Source organism: Coregonus clupeaformis, unplaced genomic scaffold, assembly GCF_020615455.1.
Source record: "Coregonus clupeaformis isolate EN_2021a unplaced genomic scaffold, ASM2061545v1 scaf0004, whole genome shotgun sequence".
In the NCBI taxonomy this organism is placed as follows: Eukaryota; Metazoa; Chordata; class Actinopteri; order Salmoniformes; family Salmonidae; genus Coregonus; species Coregonus clupeaformis.
Genome location: NW_025533459.1, coordinates 1,444,569 through 1,467,500, shown reverse-complemented (window position 1 = coordinate 1,467,500; position 22,932 = coordinate 1,444,569). Strand labels below are relative to the sequence as shown.

Below are 22,932 nucleotides of genomic sequence, written 5' to 3'. Positions count from 1 at the left end.
GCCGATCAGTACCGCTGCCGGATCAGCCGATCAGTACCGCTGCCGGATCAGCCGATCAGTACCGCTGCCGGATCAGCCGATCAGTACCGCTGCCGGATCAGCCGATCAGTACCGCTGCCGGATCAGCCGATCTGTACCGCTGCCGGATCAGCCGATCAGTACCGCTGCCGGGTCAGCCGATCAGTACCGCTGCTGGATCAGCCGATCAGTGTGTGACAGTAGTTAGTGATTTTACTGGAGGAGCTGAAGGTGGATTTCATTTAGATATCTTTTGGGAATTAAGTGATGTGCGTAACGGCAGTAATGACGACGGTTGCTCTGCGAAACTCTATATTCTGGTGAGTACCGAACGTATTTTGACATAAGGTTTGCTGAGCTGGTTAATGGGACTTTGAATTGAAGGATCCTGAAAGTCAGATGAGATCTTGCCTCTCAACTGGGAACTGGAAGGGCTGTATGTAGGATGGAATGAAGGTTGGCAGAGCCATCTTTGATTCCCAAACCAACCCTTAGCCTCTAGGCACTGGAGGTTTCAGCAATATGACTGGTGGAGTTATAGGCTGGCGTGGTGGGGGGTTGGCTAGCTGTAGGGCTGGCACAGCTGAGGGGAGAGAAGGGGCCTTAAAGGGGTTACGTGTTGGCAGGTTATGTGGCTGGAAGTTGGATGAGGAAGTAAAACTGGCAGGGATGTGGGAAGAGGGATGGGGGTTGGGCATGGGGGGCTGGAGGTGTGAAGTGTTGGCAGCTTGGCAGGGCTGTGGAGCTGGAGGTTGGTCAGAAAGGGGCGTTGGGGCTAAAAGGAGAGGGATAGGGGTTGGTCATGGGGGGCTGGAGGTGTGAAGTGTTGGCAGCTTGGCAGGGCTGTGGAGCTGGAGGTTGGTCAGAAAGGGGCGTTGGGGCTAAAAGGAGAGGGATAGGGGTTGGTCATGGGGGGCTGGAGGTGTGAAGTGTTGGCAGCTTGGCAGGGCTGTGGAGCTGGAGGTTGGTCAGAAAGGGGCGTTGGGGCTAAAAGGAGAGGGATAGGGGTTGGTCATGGGGGGCTGGAGGTGTGAAGTGTTGGCAGCTTGGTGGGGCTATGGAGCTGGAGGTTGGGTAGAAAGGGGCGTTGGGGCTAAAAGGAGAGGGATAGGGGTTGGGCATGGGGGGCTGGAGGTGTGAAGTGTTGGCAGCTTGGCGGGGCTATGGAGCTGGAGGTTGGTCAGAAAGGGGTGTTGGGGCTAAAAGGAGAGGGATAGGGGTTGGTCATGGGGGGCTGGAGGTGTGAAGTGTTGGCAGCTTGGTGGGGCTATGGAGCTGGAGGTTGGGTAGAAAGGGCTGAAGGGTGGGGGCAGGGGCTGAAGGGTGGGGGCAGGGGATGCGGGTTTTGCAGCTGGGCAAGTACCTGAAGGTTGGGGATGAGCTGAGAGGCAATGGAGATGGGAGAGGGGCAAAGAGGAAGGAGAGCTGGGTAGAAGGAGAGCTGGGTAGGAGGAGAGCTGGGTAGAGAGAGTGGGAGACCGGGAGAGGAAGGAGAGATCGGTAGAGAAGAGGAGAGGAAGGAGAGAGTGAGTGAGTGGGTAGAGAGACCGGCAGGTACCTGGGGGCAGAGTGTCTCCAGCTGGGAAGCAGCCATACGGACCAGCTTCACTCCCTCCTCATTATTAGAGATGGAGCACGCCAGGTTGGCCACCTAGACACAGAAACAGTCAGTCTCACACCTACATACACACTGCACAGCATTACAGTCTAACACCTACATACACACTGCACAGCATTATAGTCTCACACACAGCATGTTATATTATTAATTTTATAACAATTTGGGGGGACGGTTAAACGTTTTCAGTGTAAACTTAAGACTAAAATCAGATATAAAGTATGTAGAAAATATAATGGAGGTATATATTTATAAATAATATCATCTTTGAGAACAAACAATCACTGTTAGACTCCCCACCCCCCCACACTAACTTTTCCACCGCTGCTGAAAAAAAACACTAGGGGAAACACTGACAGTAGTCTGATAGACAGACAGTGAAACATGCCTCTATTACACAAGTGATACAGAGCAGGCTTAAACTTGACAAACTCCGTAAAGAGAGTGGAAGAAGGAGTGAAACAGACACAGACTGGTCTACATCTCTGGTGGTAGCACGGTGTGTTAACTAGGCCGGAGTCTGGCGCAGTAAATGTCTCTCTATCCACCAGAGAGGGAAACTCCCTCCCTCCACCATAAACCCCCTGAATACAAAACCCCACTGACGGCGCAGAGAGAACAGGGGAGTGAAAGGAAGAGGGGGGGAAACAATATCTAGGCTGCTGGAGGAATACAAGTCAGTGGGCGTGGCCCAATACCCATTCGTGGGTCCTAAATAAAGTGAAGGGTCTGAGTGCATTCAGAAAATATTCAGACCCCTTGACCTTTTTACAAAATTCTGTTACATTACAGACTTATTCTAAAATGGGTTAAATCTACACACAATACCCCATAATGACAAAGCAAAAACAGGTTTTTAGAAATGTTTGCAAATGTATTAAAAAGAAAGAACTGCAATCACATTTACTATTCAGCCCCTTCACTCAGTACTTTGTTGAAGCAGCTTTGGCAGCGATTACAGCCTCGAGTCTTCTTGGGTATGACGCTACAAGCAAGTTTCTCCCATTCTTCTCTGCAGATCCTCTCAAGCTCTGTCAGGTTGGATGGGGAGCGTCGCTGCACAGCTATTTTCAGGTCTCTCCAGAGATGTTCGATCGGGTTCAAGTCCGGGCTCTGGCTGGGCCACTCAAGGACATTCAGAGACTTGTCCCGAAGCAACTCCTGCGTTGTCTTGGCTGTGTGCTTAGGGTCGTTGTCCTGTTGGAAGGTGAAACTTCACCCCAGTCTAAGTTCCTGAGCGCTCTGGAGCAGGTTTTCATCAAGGATCTCTCTGTACTTTGCTCCGTTCATCTTTCCCTCGATCCCGACTAGTCTCCCAGTCCCTGCAGCTGAAAAACATCCCCACAGCATGATGCTGCCACCACCATGCTTCACCGTAGGGATGGTGCCAGGATTCCTCCAGATGTGACGCTTGACAGTCAGGCCAAAGAGTTCAATCTTGGTTTCATCAGACCAGAGAATCTTGTTTCTCATGGTCAGAGTCATTTAGGTACCTTTTGGCAAACTCCAAGCGGGCTGTCATGTGCTTTTTACTGAGGAGTGGCTTCCATCTGGCCACTCTACCATAAAGCCCTGATTGGTGGAGTGCTGCAGAGATGGTTGTCCTTCTGGAAGGTTCTCCCATCTCCACAGAGGAACTCTGGAGCGCTGTTAGAGTGACCATCGGGTTCTTGGTCACCTCCCTGACCAAGGCCCTTCTCCCCCCGATTGCTCAGTTTGGCCAGGCGGCCAGTTCTAGGAAGACTCTTGGTGGTTCCAAACTTCTTCCATTTAAGAATGATGGAAGCCACTGTGTTCTTGGGGACCTTCAATGCAGCAGAACATTTTTGGCTAACCCTTAATATGAGGGGGTAAAGCAATATGGCAGAAAACTCTATACTAGCTACAGTGGGGGGAAAAAGTATTTAGTCAGCCACCAATTGTGCAAGTTCTCCCACTTAAAAAGATGAGAGAGGCCTGTAATTTTCATCATAGGTACACGTCAACTATGAGAGGCAAAACGAGAAAAAAAAAATCCTGAAAATCACATTGTAGTATTTGTAATGAATTTATTTGCAAATTATGGTGGAAAATAAGTATTTGGTCAATAACAAAAGTTTCTCAATACTTTGTTATATACCCTTTGTTGGCAATGACACAGGTCAAAAGTTTTCTGTAAGTCTTCACAAGGTTTTCACACACTGTTGCTGGTATTTTGGCCCATTCCTCCATGCAGATCTCCTCTAGAGCAGTGATGTTTTGGGGCTGTCGCTGGGCAACACGGACTTTCAACTCCCTCCAAAGATTTTCTATGGGGTTGAGATCTGGAGACTGGCTAGGCCACTCCAGGACCTTGAAATGCATCTTACGAAGCCACTCATTCGTTGCCCGGGAGGTGTGTTTGGGATCATTGTCATGCTGAAAGACCCAGCCACGTTTCATCTTCAATGCCCTTGCTGATGGAAGGAGGTTTTCACTCAAAATCTCACGATACATGGCCCCATTCATTCTTTCCTTTACACGGATCAGTCGTCCTGGTCCCTTTGCAGAAAAACAGCCCCAAAGCATGATGTTTCCACCCCCATGCTTCACAGTAGATATGGTGTTCTTTGGATGCAACTCAGCATTCTTTGTCCTCCAAACACGACGAGTTGAGTTTTACCAAAAAGTTATATTTTGGTTTCATCTGACCATATGACATTCTCCCAATCGTCTTCTGGATCATCCAAATGCACTCTAGCAAGGCGGGCCTGGACATGTAATGGCTTAAGCAGGGGGACACGTCTGGCACTGCAGGATTTGAGTCCCTGGCGGCGTAGTGTGTTACTGATGGTAGGCTTTGTTACTTTGGTCCCAACTCTCTGCAGGTCATTCACTAGGTCCCCCCGTGTGGTTCTGGGATTTTTGCTCACCGTTCTTGTGATCATTTTGACCCCACGGGGTGAGATCTTGCGTGGAGCCCCAGATCGAGGGAGATTATCAGTGGTCTTGTATGTCTTCCATTTCCTAATAATTGCTCCCACAGTTGATTTCTTCAAACCAAGCCGCTTACCTATTGCAGATTCAGTCTTCCCAGCCTGGTGCAGGTCTACAATTTTGCTTCTGGTGTCCTTTGACAGCTCTTTGGTCTTGGCCATAGTGGAGTTTGGAGTGTGACTGTTTGAGGTTGTGGACAGGTGTCTTTTATACTGATAACAAGTTCAAACAGGTGCCATTAATACAGGTAACGAGTGGAGGACAGAGGAGCCTCTTAAAGAAGAAGTTACAGTTCTGTGAGAGCCAGAAATCATGCTTGTTTGTAGGTGACCAAATACTTATTTTCCACCATAATTTGCAAATAAATTCATAAAAAATCCTACAATGTGATTTTCTGGATTTTTTTCCCTCAATTTGTCTGTCATAGTTGACGTGTACCTATGATGAAAATTACAGGCCTCTCTCATCTTTTTAAGTGGGAGAACTTGCACAATTGGTGGCTGACTAAATACTTTTTTTTCCCCACTGTAAGTGATTCTACATTAGGTGTAGTTTCCTACAGATTCCTTAGCTAAGGTGTCAGTCATATTGCTGCATTCACCTACCTAGTCATCATAGGATGATGTGAAAGTCACTTAGGACACAGAATGAGAAAACAAAGTAAACTGTTCAGACTGGAATGAGGCCGACAGTGTAAACTAAAGAGATAACAGGCTGTGACTCGTTTTAACAGGAGAACGTCTATGGGCCCTGGTCAAAGGTAGGGAATAGGGTAAGAGCCCTGAGGTAGTGATGTAGCATCAGCCAAGCAGGGGATTCCTATGTAAAGCGCATCGCCACATAACCTGTTGGGTTCATAGTGCATCATAACCTGTTGGGTTCATAGTGCATCATAACCTGTTGGGTTCCTAGTGCATCATAACCTGTTGGGTTCCTAGTGCATCATAACCTGTTGGGTTCATAGTGCATCATAACCTGTTGGGTTCATAGTGCATCATAACCTGTTGGGTTCATAGTGCATCATAACCTGTTGGGTTCATAGTGCATCATAACCTGTTGGGTTCATAGTGCATCATAACCTGTTGGGTTCATAGTGCATCATAACCTGTTGGGTTCATAGTGCATCATAACCTGTTGGGTTCATAGTGCATCATAACCTGTTGGGTTCATAGTGCATCATAACCTGTTGGGTTCATAGTGCATCATAACCTGTTGGGTTCATAGTGCATCATAACCTGTTGGGTTCCTAGTGCATCATAACCTGTTGGGTTCATAGTGCATCATAACCTGTTGGGTTCATAGTGCATCATAACCTGTTGGGTTCATAGTGCATCATAACCTGTTGGGTTCATAGTGCATCATAACCTGTTGGGTTCATAGTGCATCATAACCTGTTGGGTTCATAGTGCATCATAACCTGTTGGGTTCCTAGTGCATCATAACCTGTTGGGTTCATAGTGCATCATAACCTGTTGGGTTCCTAGTGCATCATAACCTGTTGGGTTCATAGTGCATCATAACCTGTTGGGTTCATAGTGCATCATAACCTGTTGGGTTCATAGTGCATCATAACCTGTTGGGTTCATAGTGCATCATAACCTGTTGGGTTCATAGTGCATCATAACCTGTTGGGTTCATAGTGCATCATAACCTGTTGGGTTCATAGTGCATCATAACCTGTTGGGTTCATAGTGCATCAACTGGTTCAACCGCTGTGGTCCGTCAACTGGTTAAATAGCTGTGCTCTCCCAGGCCTATATGGCTGCATCCCCCAATATAACCTTATTCTTTATTTGTTGCACTACTTTTCATGAGGTCCCCATAAGGTTCTGGTCAAAAGTAGTGCACTATATAGGGAATAGGGTGTCATCTGGGAGACAGCCTATAGGCTGAAAACCCTGGGAGAATAAACACTGCATGCATGACTGGCTTCAGCCATCACAAAATTACTTAACTCTATCATGTCTATTCTCAACTGATAAATATAGCTGATGTAACAGTCATTTGAAGCTAATTAGACATTTGTAGTGCGTCAACATACTGTCTCGTTAGCCAAATATCTGTCAATCCTAGTCTGATGACTAATCCTATATAACCATATGATATACAAAGCCAGCCTCCATATGGACACTCCCTTCCCTGTAGTCAACACAACACAAAACCAGCCTCCATATGGACACTCCCTTCCCTGTAGACAACACAACACAAAACCAGCCTCCATATGGACACTCCTTCCCTGTAGTCAACACAACACAAAACCAGCCTCTATATGGACACTACCTTCCCTGTAGTCAACACAACACAAAACCAGCCTCTATATGGACACTCCCTTCCCTGTAGACAACACAACACAAAACCAGCCTCTATATGGACACTCCCTTCCCTGTAGACAACACAACACAAAACCAGCCTCCATATGGACACTCCCTTCCCTGTAGTCAACACAACACAAAACCAGCCTCCATATGGACACTCCCTTCCCTGTAGTCAACACAACACAAAACCAGCCTCCATATGGACACTCCCTTCCCTGTAGTCAACACCAGCCTCCATATGGACACTCCCTTCCCTGTAGTCAAGCCCAGCCTCCATATGGACACTCCCTTCCCTGTAGTCAAAACCAGCCTCCATATGGACACTCCCTTCCCTGTAGTCAACACCAGCCTCCATATGGACACTCCCTTCCCTGTAGTCAACACCAGCCTCCATATGGACACTCCCTTCCCTGTAGTCAACACCAGCCTCCATATGGACACTCCCTTCCCTGTAGTCAACACCAGCCTCCATATGGACACTCCCTTCCCTGTAGTCAACACCAGCCTCCATATGGACACTCCCTTCCATGTATTCAACACCAGCCTCCATATGGACAATCCCTTCCCTGTAGTCAACACCAGCCTCCATATGGACACTCCCTTCCCTGTAGTCAAACCAGCCTCCATATGGACACTCCCTTCCCTGTAGTCAAAACCAGCCTCCATATGGACTCTCCCTTCCCTGTAGTCAAAACCAGCCTCCATATGGACACTCCCTTCCCTGTAGTCAACACCAGCCTCCATATGGACACTACCTTCCCTGTAGTCAACACCAGCCTCCATATGGACACTCCCTTCCCTGTAGTCAACACCAGCCTCCATATGGACACTCCCTTCCCTGTAGTCAACACCAGCCTCCATATGGACACTCCCCTGTAGTCAACACCAGCCTCCATATGGACACTCCCTTCCCTGTAGTCAACACCAGCCTCCATATGGACACTCCCTTCCCTTTAGTCAACACCAGCCTCCATATGGACACTCCCTTCCCTGTAGTCAACACCAGCCTCCATATGGACACTCCCTTCCCTGTAGTCAAAACCAGCCTCCATATGGACACTCCCTTCCCTGTAGTCAACACCAGCCTCCATATGGACACTCCCTTCCCTGTAGTCAACACCAGCCTCCATATGGACACTCCCTTCCCTGTAGTCAACACCAGCCTCCATATGGACACTCCCTTCCCTGTAGTCAACACCAGCCTCCATATGGACACTCCCTTCCCTGTAGTCAACACCAGCCTCCATATGGACACTCCCTTCCCTGTAGTCAACACCAGCCTCCATATGGACACTCCCTTCCCTGTAGTCAAAACCAGCCTCCATATGGACACTCCCTTCCCTGTAGTCAACACCAGCCTCCATATGGACACTCCCTTCCCTGTAGTCAACACCAGCCTCCATATGGACACTCCCTTCCCTGTAGTCAACACCAGCCTCCATATGGACACTCCCTTCCCTGTAGTCAACACCAGCCTCCATATGGACACTCCCTTCCCTGTAGTCAACACCAGCCTCCATATGGACACTCCCTTCCCTGTAGTCAACACCAGCCTCCATATGGACACTCCCTTCCCTGTAGTCAAGCCATTATCCTCCTTTCAACACCATTCCATGTTCTATTCATCCTAATCCATATTAGGGCGTATATGGATCAGGTGACCGTACCTTAGTGTGTGCACTCTGTATCCCTCCCTCCATCCCCCGATCCCTTTCTCTCCCTACCTCCCTCCATCCCCCGCTTCCTTTCTCTCCCTCCATTCCACACTCCCTTTCGCTCCCTCCCTCTCTCCCTCCATTCCACACTCCCTTTCGCTCCCTCCCTCCCTCCATCCCTGGCCCCATTTAGCACCCTCTCTCCCTCGCTCCCTCCATCCATCCCTCCTTTCTCTCCTGCTCTCCCTCCATCCCCCGCTCCCTTCCTCTACATCCCACTCTTGCACTCTCCCTCTCTCTGATCATCCAGAGTTGAAGCGTCAGAGGACTTCTAGTTGTGTCATCCCCTAATGCTGACATTGTAGGCCCCCAGGAGCTCTGGTCATCCATGATGGTCCTCCTGACCCTTTCCTCTTATTCCTCACCGGCTTCCACCCATCTCCTCAGGCTTGCTTCAGACTCCTGGCCCTCATGTTAGCCCTCTGGCTTCCACCCATCTCCTCTGGCCTGGTCTAGCTCCCTGTCCCCCATGGTAGCTCTCTTTCCCCCCACTCAACCCGTCAGCACCATCCACAGAGTAAAATGGTGAGGGTTGGGTCATGGGCCATCCATAGGGACAAGTGAGAGGTCACTTTAAATGTCAGTGCATGACACTCTGAAACAGTCACAAAGTTCATTCACTGGGGGTACGACACTAACAGTCACTGGGGGTACGACACTAACAGTCACTGGGGGTACGACACTAACAGTCACTGGGGGTACGACACTAACAGTCACTGGGGGTACGACACTAACAGTCACTGGGGGAATGGATTTCAAGTCAACTAATGTCAGCTCTCTCTCTCTCTCTCTCTCTCTCTCTGAAACATGACCATCATGCTTTTAGGGAAAGCGGATCATGTTGTACATGTATTAAACCGCAAGATTGACCAATTCCATCCTCCTTGCTTAGGGGGTCCGGAGTCCTCCAATATTTATCGGTTGATTTATACTCCCCTACTATTGGTTGTTAAAAACACTGTACATAGCTGATCATATAACATGTGAAATGTCAATCCTTTTGAACACTATGAGTGTAATGTTATAATGTAACTGGACATTTACTTATGTTTTGAGTTGATGCTTTTTTTTTTTCTCTTCTCACTTTGGCGGCGTAGTGTGTTATGTGCTTTGGCAACATGTTTCCCATGCTATTACAGCCCTGTGGACTGATAGAACGCCTGAGAGAGAGATGGAGTGAGAGCGAGAGAGAAAGGGGGATGAGGAGGAACGAGTGAGTGCAAGAAAGGGGGATGGGGAGAGGGGGAGGGAGAGAGAGAACTAGTGAGAGAGTGCAAGAAAGGGAGACGGAGAGAAAGAGTGCATTGCTTAAAAAATAAATGTAGCTGTCAAATCAAATCAAATTTTATTTGTCACTTACACGTGTTTAGCAGATGTTATAGCGGGTGTAGCGAAATGCTTGTGCACACAAAAAATACACACAAAAAAGTAAGGAATGGGATTTAAGAATATATACACTGCTAAAAAAAAATAAGTCACTCCAAGTCAATCACACTTCTGTGAAATCAAACTGTCCACTTAGGAAGCAGCAATGATTGACAATACATTTCACATGCTGTTGTGCAAATGGAATAGACAACAGGTGGAAATAGGCAATTAGCAAGACACCCCCAATAAAGGACTGGCTTTGCAGGTGGTGAACACAGACCACTTCTCAGTTCCTATGCTTCCTGGCTGATGTTTTGGTCACTTTTGAATGCTGGCGGTGCTTTCACTCTAGTGGTAGCATGAGACGGAGTCTACAACCCACACAAGTGGCTCAGGTAGTGCAGCTCGTCCAGGATGGCACATCAATGCGAGCTGTGGCAAGAAGGTTTGCTGTGTCTGTCAGCGTAGTGTCCAGAGCATGGAGGCGCTACCAGGAGACAGGCCAGTACATCAGGAGACGTGGAGGAGGCCGTAGGAGGGCAACAACCCAGCAGCAGGACTGCTACCTCCGCCTTTGTGCAAGGAGGAGCAGGAGGAGCACTGCCAGAGCCCTGCAAAATGACCTCCAGCAGGCCACAAATGTGCATGTGTCTGCTCAAACGGTCAGAAACAGACTCCATGAGGGTGGTATGAGGGCCCGACGTCCACAGTTGGGGGTTGTGCTTACAGCCCAACACCGTGCAGGACGTTTGGCATTTGCCAGAGAACACCAAGATTGGCAAATTCACCACTGGCGCCCTGTGCTTTTCACAGATGAAAGCAGGTTCATGCTGAGCACATGTGACAGACGTGACAGAGTCTGGAGACGCCGTGGAGAACGTTCTGCTGCCTGCAACATCCTCCAGCATGGCCGGTTTGGCGGTGGGTCAGTCATGGTGTGGGGTGGCATTTCTTTGGGGGGCCACACAGCCCTCCATGTGCTTGCCAGAGGTAGCCTGACTGCCATTAGGTACCGAGATGAGATCCTCAGACCCCTTGTGAGACCATATGCTGGTGCGGTTGGCCCTGGGTTCCTCCTAATGCAAGCCAATGCTAGACCTCATGTGGCTGGAGTGTGTCAGCAGTTCCTGCAAGAGGAAGGCATTGATGCTATGGACTCGCCCGCCCGTTCCCCAGACCTGAATCCAATTGAGCACATCTGGGACGAAAAACATTTGTCATAAGAAACTAGCTCCCTGGTATACAGAAAATACCCGAGCTTTGAAGCAAGCTTCCAGGAAATTGGAACGGAAATGGCGCCACACCAAACTGGAAGTCTTCCGACTAGCTTGGAAAGACAGTACCGTGCAGTACCGAAGAGCCCTCACTGCTGCTCGATCATCCTACTTTTCCAACTTAATCGAGGAAAATAAGAATAATCCAAAATTTCTTTTTGATACTGTTGCAAAGCTAACTAAAAAGCAGCATTCCCCAAGAGAGGATGGCTTTCACTTCAGCAGTAATAAATTCATGAACTTCTTTGAGGAAAAGATCATGACCATTAGAAAGCAAATTACGGACTCCTCTTTGAATCTGCGTATTCCTCCAGGGCTTAGCTGTCCTGGATCTGCGCAGCTCTGCGAGGGCCTGGGATCGGGAGAGACACTTAAGTGTTTTAGTACTATATCTCTTGACACAATGATGAAAATAATCATGGCCTCTAAACCTTCAAGCTGCATACTGGATCCTATTCCTACTAAACTGCTGAAGGAGCTGCTTCCTGTGCTTGGCCCTCCTATGTTGAACATAATAAACAGCTCTCTATCCACCGGATGTGTACCAAACTCACTAAAAGTGGCAGTGATAAAGCCTCTCTTGAAAAAGCCAAACCTTGACCCGGAAAATATAAAAAACTATCGGCCTATATCGAATCTTCCATTCCTCTCAAAAATTTTAGAAAAAGCTGTTGCGCAGCAACTCACTGCCTTTCTGAAGACAAACAATGTGTACGAAATGCTTCAGTCTGGTTTTAGACCCCATCATAGCACTGAGACTGCACTTGTGAAGGTGGTAAATGACCTTTTAATGGCGTCAGACCGAGGCTCTGCATCTGTCCTCGTGCTACTAGACCTTAGTGCTGCCTTTGACACCATCGATCACCACATTCTTTTGGAGAGACTGGAAACCCAAATTGGTCTACACGGACAAGTTCTGGCCTGGTTTAGATCTTACCTGTCGGAAAGATATCAGTTTGTCTCTGTGAATGGTCTGTCCTCCGACAAATCAACTGTACATTTCGGTGTTCCTCAAGGTTCCGTTTTAGGACCACTATTGTTTTCACTATATATTTTACCTCTTGGGGATGTTATTCGAAAACATAATGTTAACTTTCACTGCTATGCGGATGACACACAGCTGTACATTTCAATGAAACATGGTGAAGCCCCAAAATTGCCCTCGCTAGAAGCCTGTGTTTCAGACATAAGGAAGTGGATGGCTGAAAACGTTTTACTTTTAAACTCGGACAAAACAGAGATGCTTGTTCTAGGTCCCAAGAAACAAAGAGATCTTCTGTTAAATCTGACAATTCATCTTGATGGTTGTAAAGTCGTCTCAAATAAAACTGTGAAGGACCTCGGCGTTACTCTTGACCCTGATCTCTCTTTTGACGAACATATCAAGACTGTTTCAAGGACAGCTTTTTTCCATCTACGTAACATTGCAAAAATCAGAAATTTTCTGTCCAAAAATGATGCAGAAAAATTAATCCATGCATTTGTTACTTCTAGGTTAGACTACTGCAATGCTCTATTTTCCGGCTACCCGGATAAAGCACTAAATAAACTTCAGTTAGTGCTAAATACGGCTGCTAGAATCCTGACTAGAACCAAGAAATTTGATCATATTACTCCAGTGCTAGCTTCCCTACACTGGCTTCCTGTTAAGGCAAGGGCTGATTTCAAGGTTTTACTGTTAACCTATAAAAGCGTTACATGGGCTTGCTCCTACCTATCTTTCCGAGTTGGTCCTGCCGTACATACCAATACGTACGCTACGGTCACAAGACGCAGGCCTCCTAATTGTCCCTAGAATTTCTAAGCAAACAGCGGGAGGCAGGGCTTTCTCCTATAGATCTCCATTTTTATGGAACAGTCTGCCTACCCATGTGAGAGACGCAGACTCGGTCTCAACCTTTAAGTCTTTACTGAAGACTTATCTCTTCAGTAGGTCATATGATTGAGTGTAGTCTGGCCCAGGAGTGTGAAGGTGAACGGAAAGGCTCTGGAGCAACGAACAGCCCTTGCTGTCTCTGCCGGGCCGGTTCCCCTCTCCACTGGGGTTCTCTGCCTCTAACCCTGTTGCAGGGGCTGAGTCACTTGCTTGCTGGTGCTCTTTCATGCTGTCCCTGGGAGGGGTGCGTCACTTGAGTGGGTTGAGTTACTGACGTGATCTTCCTGTCTGGGTTGGCGCCCCCCCTTGGTTTGTGCTGTGGTGGAGACCTCTGTGGGCTATACTCGGCCTTGTCTCAGGATTGTAAGTTGGTGGTTGAGGATATCCCTCTAGTGGTGCGGGGGCTGTGCTTTGGCAGAGTGGGTGGGGTTATATCCTTCCTGTTTGGCCCTGTCCGGGGTTTCTTCGGATGGGGCCACAGTGTCTCCGGACCGCTCCTGTCTCAGCCTCCAGTATTTATGCTGCAGTAGTTTATGTGTCGGGGGGCTGGGGTTAGTTGGTTATACCTGGAGTACTTCTCCTGTCTTATCCAGTGTCCTGTGTGAATTTAAGTATGCTCTCTCTAATTCTCTCGTTCTCTCTTTCTCTCTGAGAACCTGAGCCCTAGGACCATACGTCAGGACTACCGGGCATGATGACACCTTGCTGTCCCCAGTCCGCCTGGCCTTGCTGCTATTCCAGTTTCAACTGTTCTGCCTGCGGTTACGAAACCCCTACCTGTCCCAGACCTGCTGTTTTCAACTCTTAATGATCGGCTATGAAAAGCCAACTGAGAGACCTGAGCACCTAGGACCATACGTCGGGACTACCGGCCGTGGTGACTCCTTGCTGTCCCCAGTCCGCCTGGCCTTGCTGCTATTCCAGTTTCAACTGTTCTGCCTGCGGTTATGGAACCCCTACCTGTCCCAGACCTGCTGTTTTCAACTCTTAATGATCGGCTATGAAAAGCCAACTGAGATTTATTCCTGATTATTATTTGACCATGCTTGTCACTTATGAACATTTTTGAACATCTTGGCATGGTTCTGTTATAATCTTCACCCGGCACAGCCAGAAGAGGACTGGCCACCCCTCATAGCCTGGTTCCTCTCTAGGTTTCTTCCTAGGTTTTCGCCTTTCTAGGGAGTTTTTCCTAGCCACCGTGCTTCTACACCTGCATTACTAGCTGTTTGGGGTTTTAGGCTGGGTTTCTGTACAGCACTTCGAGATATTAGCTGATGTAAGAAGGGCTATATAAAATAAAATTGATTGATTGATTGATTGATGTCTCGCTCCATCCACCAACGCCACGTTGCACCACAGACTGTCCAGGAGTTGGCGGATGCTTTAGTCCAGGTCTGGGAGGAGATCCCTCAGGAGACCATCCGCCACCTCATCAGGAGCATGCCCAGGCGTTGTAGGGAGGTCACACAGGCACGTGGAGGCCACACACACTACTGAGCCTCATTTTGACTTGTTTTAAGGACATTACATCAAAGTTGGATCAGCCTGTAGTGTGGTTTTCCACTTTAATTTTGAGGGTGACTCCAAATCCAGACCTCCAAGGGTTGATACATTTGATTTCCATTTATCATTTTTGTGTGATTTTGTTGTCAGCACATTCAACTATGTAAAGAAAAAAGTAATTAATAAGATTATTTCATTCATTCAGATCTAGGATGTGTTATTTTAGTGTTCCCTTTATTCTTTTGAGCAGTGTACATATATGGACAAGCAATGACAGAGTGGCATGGACTAAGATACAGTAGAATATAATGCAGTATACACATATGAGATGAGTAGTGCAAGATATGTAAACATTATTAAAGTGACTAGTGTTCCATTTCTTAAAGTGGCCAGTGATTTCAATAGGCAGCAGCAGCCTCTAATGTGCTAGTGATGGCTATTTAACAGTCTGATGGCCTTGAGATAGAAGCAGTTTTTCATTCTCTCGGTCCCAGCTTTGATGCACCTGTACTGACCTCGCCTTCTGGATGATAGTGGGGTGAACAGGCAGTGGCTCAGGTGGTTGATGTCCTTGATGATCTTTTTGGCCTTCCTGTGACATCGAGTGCTGTATGTGTCTTGGAGGGCGGGTAGTTTGCCCCCGGTAATGCGTTCGGCAGACCGCACCACCCTCTGGAGAGCCCTGCGGTTGTGGGTGGTGCAGTTGCCGTACCAGGCGGTGATACAGCCCGACAGGATGCTCTCAATTGTGTATCTGTAAAAGTTTGTGAGGGTTTTAGGTGATAAGCCACATTTCTTCAGCCTCCTGAGGTTGAAGAGGCTGTTGCGCCTTCTTCACCACACTGTCTGCATGGGTGGACCATTTCAGTTTGTCGGTGATGTGTACACCAAGGAACTTGAAGCTTTCCACCTTCTCCACTGCGGTCCCGATGTGGATAGGGGGGGTGCACCCTCTGCTGTTTCCTGAAGTCCAAGATCATCTCCTTTGTTTTGTTGATGTTGAGGGAGAGGTTATTTTCCTGGCACCACACTCCCAGAGCCCTCACCTCCTCCCTGTAGGCGGTCTCGTCATTGTTGGTAATCAAGCCTACTACTGTTGTGCCGTCTGCAAACTTGATGATTGAGTTGGAGGCGTGCTTGGCCACGCAGTCAAGGGTGAACAGGAAGTACAGGACGGGGCTGAGCACGCACCCTTGTGGGGCCCCAGTGTTGAGGATCAGCGAAGTGGAGATATTGTTTCCTACCTTCACCACCTGGGGGCGGCCCGTCAGGAAGTCCAGGACCCAGTTGCACAGGGCGGGTTTCAGACCCAGGGCCTGGAGCTTAATGATGAGCTTGGAGGGTACTATGCTGTTGAATGCTGAGCTATAGTCAATGAACAGCATTCTTACATAGGTATTCCTCTTGTCCAGATTGGATAGGGCAGTGTGATGGCAATTGCATCGTCTGTGGATCTACTGGGGCGGTAAGCAACTTGAAGTGGGTCTAGGGTGACAGGTAAGGTAGAGGTGATATGATCCTTGACTAGTCTCTCAAAGCACTTCATGATGACAGAGGTGAGTGCTACAGGGTGATAGTCATTTAGTTCAGTTACCTTTGATTTATTGGGTACAGGAACAATGGTGGCCATCTTGAAGCATGTGGGAACAGCACTGGGAAAGGGAGAGATTGAATATGTCCATAAACACACCAGCCAGTGAAGATCTTTGAGGGCCGTCGTGGTATCGGTTTGAGGGGGGATATACATGGCCGTGACTATAACCAAAGATAATTATTTTGGGAGATAATACGGTCTGCATTTGATTGTGAGATATTCTAGGTCGGTTGAACAGAAGGACTCGAGTTCCTGTATGTTACTACAATTACACCATGAGTCGTTAATCATGAAACACACACCTCCGCCCTTCTGCTTCCCGGAGAGATATTTATTCCTGTCTGCGCGATGAACTGAGAACCCATCTGGCTGGACCGATTTCGACAGAATATCCCAAGAGAGCCATGTTTCCGTGAAACAAAGTATGTTACAGGCCTTGATGTATCTCTGGAAAGAAATCCTTGCCCGGAGCTCGTAGATCTTGTTAACCAAAGATTGAACATTAGCGAGTAGTACACATGGAAGCGGTGGGTGGTGTGTGCGCCTAAGTCGGACCAGCAGGCTGCTCTGAGTCTCTCTCCTCCGCCGGCGATGTTTTGGGTCAGCCGCTGGAATCAGTTCAGTTGCCCTGGGGAGAGCAAACAAAGTATCTGCTTCGGGAAAGTGGTATTCCTGGTCGTAATGCTGGCGAGTTACCGCCGCTTTGATATCCAATAGTTTTTCCCGGCTTGTATGTAATGATGCAAAACACTTTCTGAGCAAATAATGTAAAAAATAATACATACAAAAACAAAATACTGCAAAGTTTCCTAAGAGCTAGTTGCGAGGCCGCCATCTTCGTCGGCGCCACTGTGTGAATATTACTGTGGCAGTCAGAACACAACACACCGGTCGGTGGACAGCAGGGGAGAGTGCTATTGTTCCGCCCGCCCGCCTGCCTGCCTGCCTGTCGATTTTACCGTCCCAGACAAAATGTCCACGTTGGGGGACATTTTAAGTACCTCTACGTGCGGACGTCTTGGGTCGTTCAGTGTGACAGGGTCTAGGTCTGCCATTAAGTACCGCTACGTGCGGTTGTAGGTTCTAGCAGTGTGACAGGGTCTAGGTCTGCCATTAAGTACCGCTACGTGCGGTTGTAGGTTCTAGCAGTGTGACAGGGTCTAGGTCTGCCATTAAGTACCTCTACATGCGGTTGTAGGTTCTAGCAGTGTCAGAAATATTGAGCCCGGTGTTTTGAGCCGATCCAGGTGACTGACCAATAAGGAAGACAGACAGCACTGAGTACGCACACAATAATACAATTATTCATATAATAGTTCGATTTAAACGTTTACATGCTGTGCAAGAAGAACAATTTCATTAATCATGTTTACCTGATATCTGCAATCAGGCTATCTGATGGGATTTTGATAAATGCACAACATCGCCAATCAAAATAAACGTTGACACAGTTCAAAATAAACATTCTACATGTTATTTTGGGGAAGCCTATTTGGACATATAAAGTTTGTATGAGAAAACTATTTCTAGGATTGCATACTTTCAGTTTTTCCTAACTCGCTTCACTCGCGCATAAGCATAGAGTGAGGCTTGAACTGCAGGTGCTGGCACATGATCAGATAGTCGGCTGACGTAGCCTCGCAGGCCAATCGCAGAATGTGACGACAGAATTGAAGCTAATCATACAATCTGGCCAGGTTGATCAATATTTAATTTTGTAACGTCGCACAGCGTGACATTTAATATTAAAAGACGGAATCCGATGTGCAGTCTGCAAAGGCCTTTAGTCAGCGTTGGCTTTGAGAGGGAGTGTGTGTGTGTGTGTGTGTGTGTGTGTGTGTGTGTGTGTGTGTGTGTGTGTGTGTGTGTGTGTGTGTGTAGAGGCCTATTGTAGTGTATTCTCAGATAGCCCATACCATGGCAAATAACTCTTTGGCTTGTGTTTTCACAAACAGAATGAATTACAACACACTGCAGCGTTACACTGCGCGGCTACCCAGCAGCACAATGTTTAGACTGGGTGCTAGCTACTGGTCTGTGTTCCATTGGTCTGTTCTCAACAGACACAGAGTACACCAAACATTAGGAATACCTTCCTAATAGTACACCAAACATTAGGAATACCTTCCTAATATTGAGTTGCGCACCCCCCCTTAGCCCTCAGAACAGCCTCAATTCGTCGGGGCATGGACTCTACAAGGTGTCGAAAGCATTCCACACGGATTCTGGCCCATGTTGACTCCAATGCTTCCCACAGTTGTGTCAAGTTGGCTGGATGTCCTTTGGGTGGTGGACCATTCTTGATACACACGGGAAACTGTTGAATGTGAAAACCCAGCACCGTTGCAGTTCTTCACACAACCATACCCCGTTCAAAAGGCACTTCAATATTTTGTCTAGCCCATTCACCCTCTGAATGGCACACATACACAATCCATGTCTCAATTGTCTAAAGGCTTAAAAATCCTTCTTTAACCTGTCTCTTCCCCTTCATCTACACTGATTGAAGTGGATTTATCATGTGACATCAATAAAGGGATCATAGCTTTCACCTGGATTCACCTGGTCAGTCTATGTCCTGGAAAGACAGGTGTTATTAATGTTTCTATATTCAGTGTATAACACCCATGTTAAAAAACACATCACATAAAGGAGTTTGTAAAATAAATTAAAGAAACGTTTCAAGCTGAATCATGCAATTAGAAAGTCAATTAAAGTCAGTTTTGTGGTTTCCTAAAAAGTGTTAAGGTTGGGATTTGGAGGGCAAGCTGATCCTAGATCCTTCTCCCTGGGGCATAGCAGCCTAGAACATAGAGGAACCAGATAACCCCATAGCAGCCTAGAACATAGAGCAGGGTTCTTCAATTCCGGTCCTGGAGGGCCGAAACACCTCTGGTTTTCATCCTCTCCTTCTAATCAGGGGCTAATTCAGACCTGGGACACCAGGTGAGTGCAATTAACTACCAGGTAGAACAGAAGTGTTTCGGCACTCCAGGACCGGAATTGAAGAACCCTGACATAGAGGAACCAGATAACCCCATAGCCAAGCTCTAGGGTTGTCTGTTCAGGGTTAAGCTTTAAAGTGTTGGTCCCACGTTTCATGAGCTGAAATAAAAGATCCCAGAAATGTTCCATACGCACAAAAAGCTTATTTCTCTCTAATGTTGTGCACACATTTGTTTATATCCCTGTTAGTGAGCATTTGTCCTTTGCCAAGATAATCCATCCACCTGACAGGTGTGGCATATCAAGAAGCTGATTAAACAGCATGATCATTACACAGGTGCACCTTGTGCTGGGGACAATAAAAGGCCACAGATGTCTCAAGTTGAGGGAGCGTGCAATTGGCATGCTGACTGCAGGAATGTCCACCAGACCTGTTGCCAGATAATTGAATGTTCATTTCTCTACCATAAGCCATGGTAGCAGTGTGGTAATGGTATGGGCAGGCAAAAGCTACGGACAACGAACACAATTGTATTTTATCAATGGCAATTTGAATGCACAGAGATACCGTGACGAGATCCTGAGGCCCATTGTCGTGCCATTCATCTGCCACCATCAACTCATGTTTCAGCATGATAATGCACGGCCCCATGTCGCAAGGATCTGTACACAATTCCTGGAAGCAGAAAATGTCCCAGTTCTTCCATGGCCTGCATACTCACCAGACATGTACAACAGTATATTCCAGTTCCTGCCAATATCCAGCAACTTCGCACAGACAACATTCCACAGGCCACAATCAACAGCCTGATCTACTCTATGTGAAGGAGATGTGTAGCGCTGCATGAGGCAAATGGTGGTCACACCAGATACTGACTGGTTTTCTGATCCACACCGCTACCTTTTATTTTTAAAGGTATCTGTGACCAACAGATCCATATCTGTATTCTCAGTCGTGAAATCCATAGATTAGGGCCTAATGAATTTATTTTCATTTACTGATTTCCTTATATGAACTGTAGCTCAGTAAAATCTTTGAAATTATTGCATGTTCCGTTTATATTTTTGTTCAGTGTAGTAATGTCCATCCCTTACTCCAACAGCAGACGTTTTCTAAAGACATCACCCTACAGTATCTGAAGAAAACTCCAAGATGTTTGTGTTTGGTTTGGTGACCTACCTCGATGAGCTTGTTGGCGTGCTCGCGGAACACCTGGGCGTATTCCTTCACCTCCTTCTCATTACCGTTCTTCGCCGCTTCGATCAGAACCAGCAGAGGAACGTTGGTCTCCAGGAACGAGTCAGAGACATGATCCATGACCGCCTTACGCAGCTACACAGAGACAGAGATAGAAGGAGAACAAGAGAGAGAGAGAGAGAGAGAGAGAGAGAGAGAGAGAGAGAGAGAGAGAGAGAAAGTCAGACAGTTGAACAGTAATATTAGCTGTACTAGAGGAGAACAGAAAGCCTCTGGCAGAGAAACTAAATATTTTGTCAAACCAACCTGTCTGTGAAGGTCTCTGGAGAAAGACTGGGAGGATAGAGGGAGAGAACAAAGATGGAGGGAGGAAGAGGAGAGGGAGTTGTACCAACCTGTCTGCGAAGGTCCCTAGTCTTCTTGGTCATCCTGTCGATGGCGGTGTTCAGAGCATCACTCCTGTCCTTCCTGCCAGCCTGGGGGGGGGGAGAGAGAGAGACAGACAGAGACAGAGAGAGACAGAGAGAGAGAGAGACAGAGAGAGAGAGAGACAGAGAGAGACAGAGAGAGAGAGAGAGAGAGAGAGACAGAGAGAGAGAGAGACAGAGAGAGAGACAGAGAGAGAGAGAAAGACAGAGAGAGAGACAGAGAGAGAGAGAGAGAGAGAGAGAGAGAGAGAGAGAGAGAGAGAGAGAGAGAGAGAGAGAGAGAGAGAGAGAGAGAGAGAGAGAGAGAGAGAGAGAGAGAGAGAGAAGGTTAGAGGCATAATGACTATTTCCACAGACTGAGACAGACAGCAAGGTGGATGAAAGTCACTGAGGGATGAATCACAGACCTTTACAAGACAATAATTTATAATACAGAGATATAACTGAGATGGACCATAGATACATATGAACAACTACTGTTGGTTTAAAACCATTAAAGCAGAACTAAAAACAGACAGTTGACAGATATCATTAGTCAGGGAGAGAACAGTACAGATTTCATAGAGATTAGAGATGGTATTAGTCAGGGAGAGAACAGTACAGATCTCCGCCATTTTGCTCCTGCCCTAGTTGAGTTTCCCAGAGGATGGATTTTGGGTATATCACTTTTTCAACCAGTAAATTAGTCCCTTGGACTGTGGAGGGATATCAACTAAACGGAAATAAAGTGTCGTGTGTGGAGACTAATGATCACGGCAGCTTCTTCATATTGATTATTCCTCCACCTGCACCACGCCAAGCCTAGATGTTCTATGGGATTTAATTGGCCAACCAATCACCTTGCTCAGAAGTGATTTCCCTGTTCTGTTCTTCCTAAGGGTGTTCGGAGATTCAGATCAGGATGAGCTAACACGGCACAGGAGGAACTCCGGGAATAGCCGTCATTCCAACAGACTAAAGCAATTTTCTCTCTCGTTCCCTCATTCTCACACTGTGAATGAGTCTCACAAGGAGAAAGAGGGAGCATCCAAAATGTCACCCTATTCCCTTTGCAGTGCTCTATATTTCATCAGGGCCCGTAGGGAAGTAGTGCACTAAATAAGGAAAGGGTTGCAATTTGGGATGCAGATAAGAGTCTACCTCCGAAAAAGATGAGGGAGATGAGAGCAGACCGCCAAGCTAGGTGACATCACAACCAGTCATGTTCTACCACGGAGTGATCACCCTCGCCGTAGCCGATGTGAGCAAGACCTTTAAACAGGTCAACATTCACAAGGCCGCAGGGCCAGACGGATTACCAGGACGTGTACTCAGAGCATGCGCGGACCAACTGGCAAGTGTCTTCACTGACATTTTCAACATCTCCCTGACCGAGTCTGTAATAACAACATGTTTCAAGCAGACCACCATAGTCCCTGTGCCCAAGAAAGCGAAGGTAACCTGCCTAAATGACTACCGCCCCATAGCACTCACGTCGGCAGCCATGAAGTGCTTTGAAAGGCTGGTCATGGCTCACATCAACACCATCTTCCCGGAAACCCTAGACCCACTCCAATTCGCATACCACCCCCCCAACAGATCCACAGATGACACAATCTCAATCGCACTCCACACTTCCCTTTCCCACCTGGACAAAAGGAACACCTACGTGAGAATGCTATTCATTGACTACAGCTCAGCGTTCAACACCATAGTCCCCACAAAGCTCATCACTAAGCTAAGGACCCTGGGACTAAACACCTCCCTCTGCAACTGGATCCTGGACTTCCTGACGGGCCGCCCCCAGGTGGTAAGGGTAGGTAACAACACATCTGCCACACTGATCTTCAACACGGGGGCCCCTCAGGGGTGCGTGCTCAGTCCCCTCCTGTACTCCCTGTTCACCCACGACTGTGTTGCCAGGCACGACTCCAACATCATCATCAAGTTTGCTGAAGACACAACAGTGGTAGGCCTGATCACCGACAAGACGGCCTATAGGGAGGAGGTCAGAGACCTGGCAGTGTGGTGCCAGGACAACAACCTCTCCCTCAACGTCAGCAAGACAAAGGAGATGATCGTGGACTACAGGAAAAGGGGGGATGAACAGGCCCCCATTCACATTGACGGGGCTGTAGTGGA

The 22,932-nt window shown here is 47.6% G+C and overlaps 1 protein-coding gene across 4 annotated transcripts in view; it reads right to left on the bottom strand.

The window, feature by feature from the left end:
• The window catches only part of LOC121538402 (catenin alpha-1), a 245,773-nt gene that overhangs the window by 97,601 nt on the left and 125,240 nt on the right, over positions 1-22,932 (bottom strand). For all 4 annotated transcript variants that reach the window (XM_045212270.1, XM_045212269.1, XM_045212271.1 and 1 more), the window contains 3 exons: positions 20,779-20,859; positions 20,366-20,518; positions 1,577-1,669 (listed from right to left, as the gene is read on the bottom strand). In XM_045212270.1, coding sequence (XP_045068205.1) covers positions 1,577-1,669; positions 20,366-20,518; positions 20,779-20,859 — 327 coding nt within the window. The remainder of the gene's footprint in view (positions 1-1,576; positions 1,670-20,365; positions 20,519-20,778; positions 20,860-22,932) is intronic.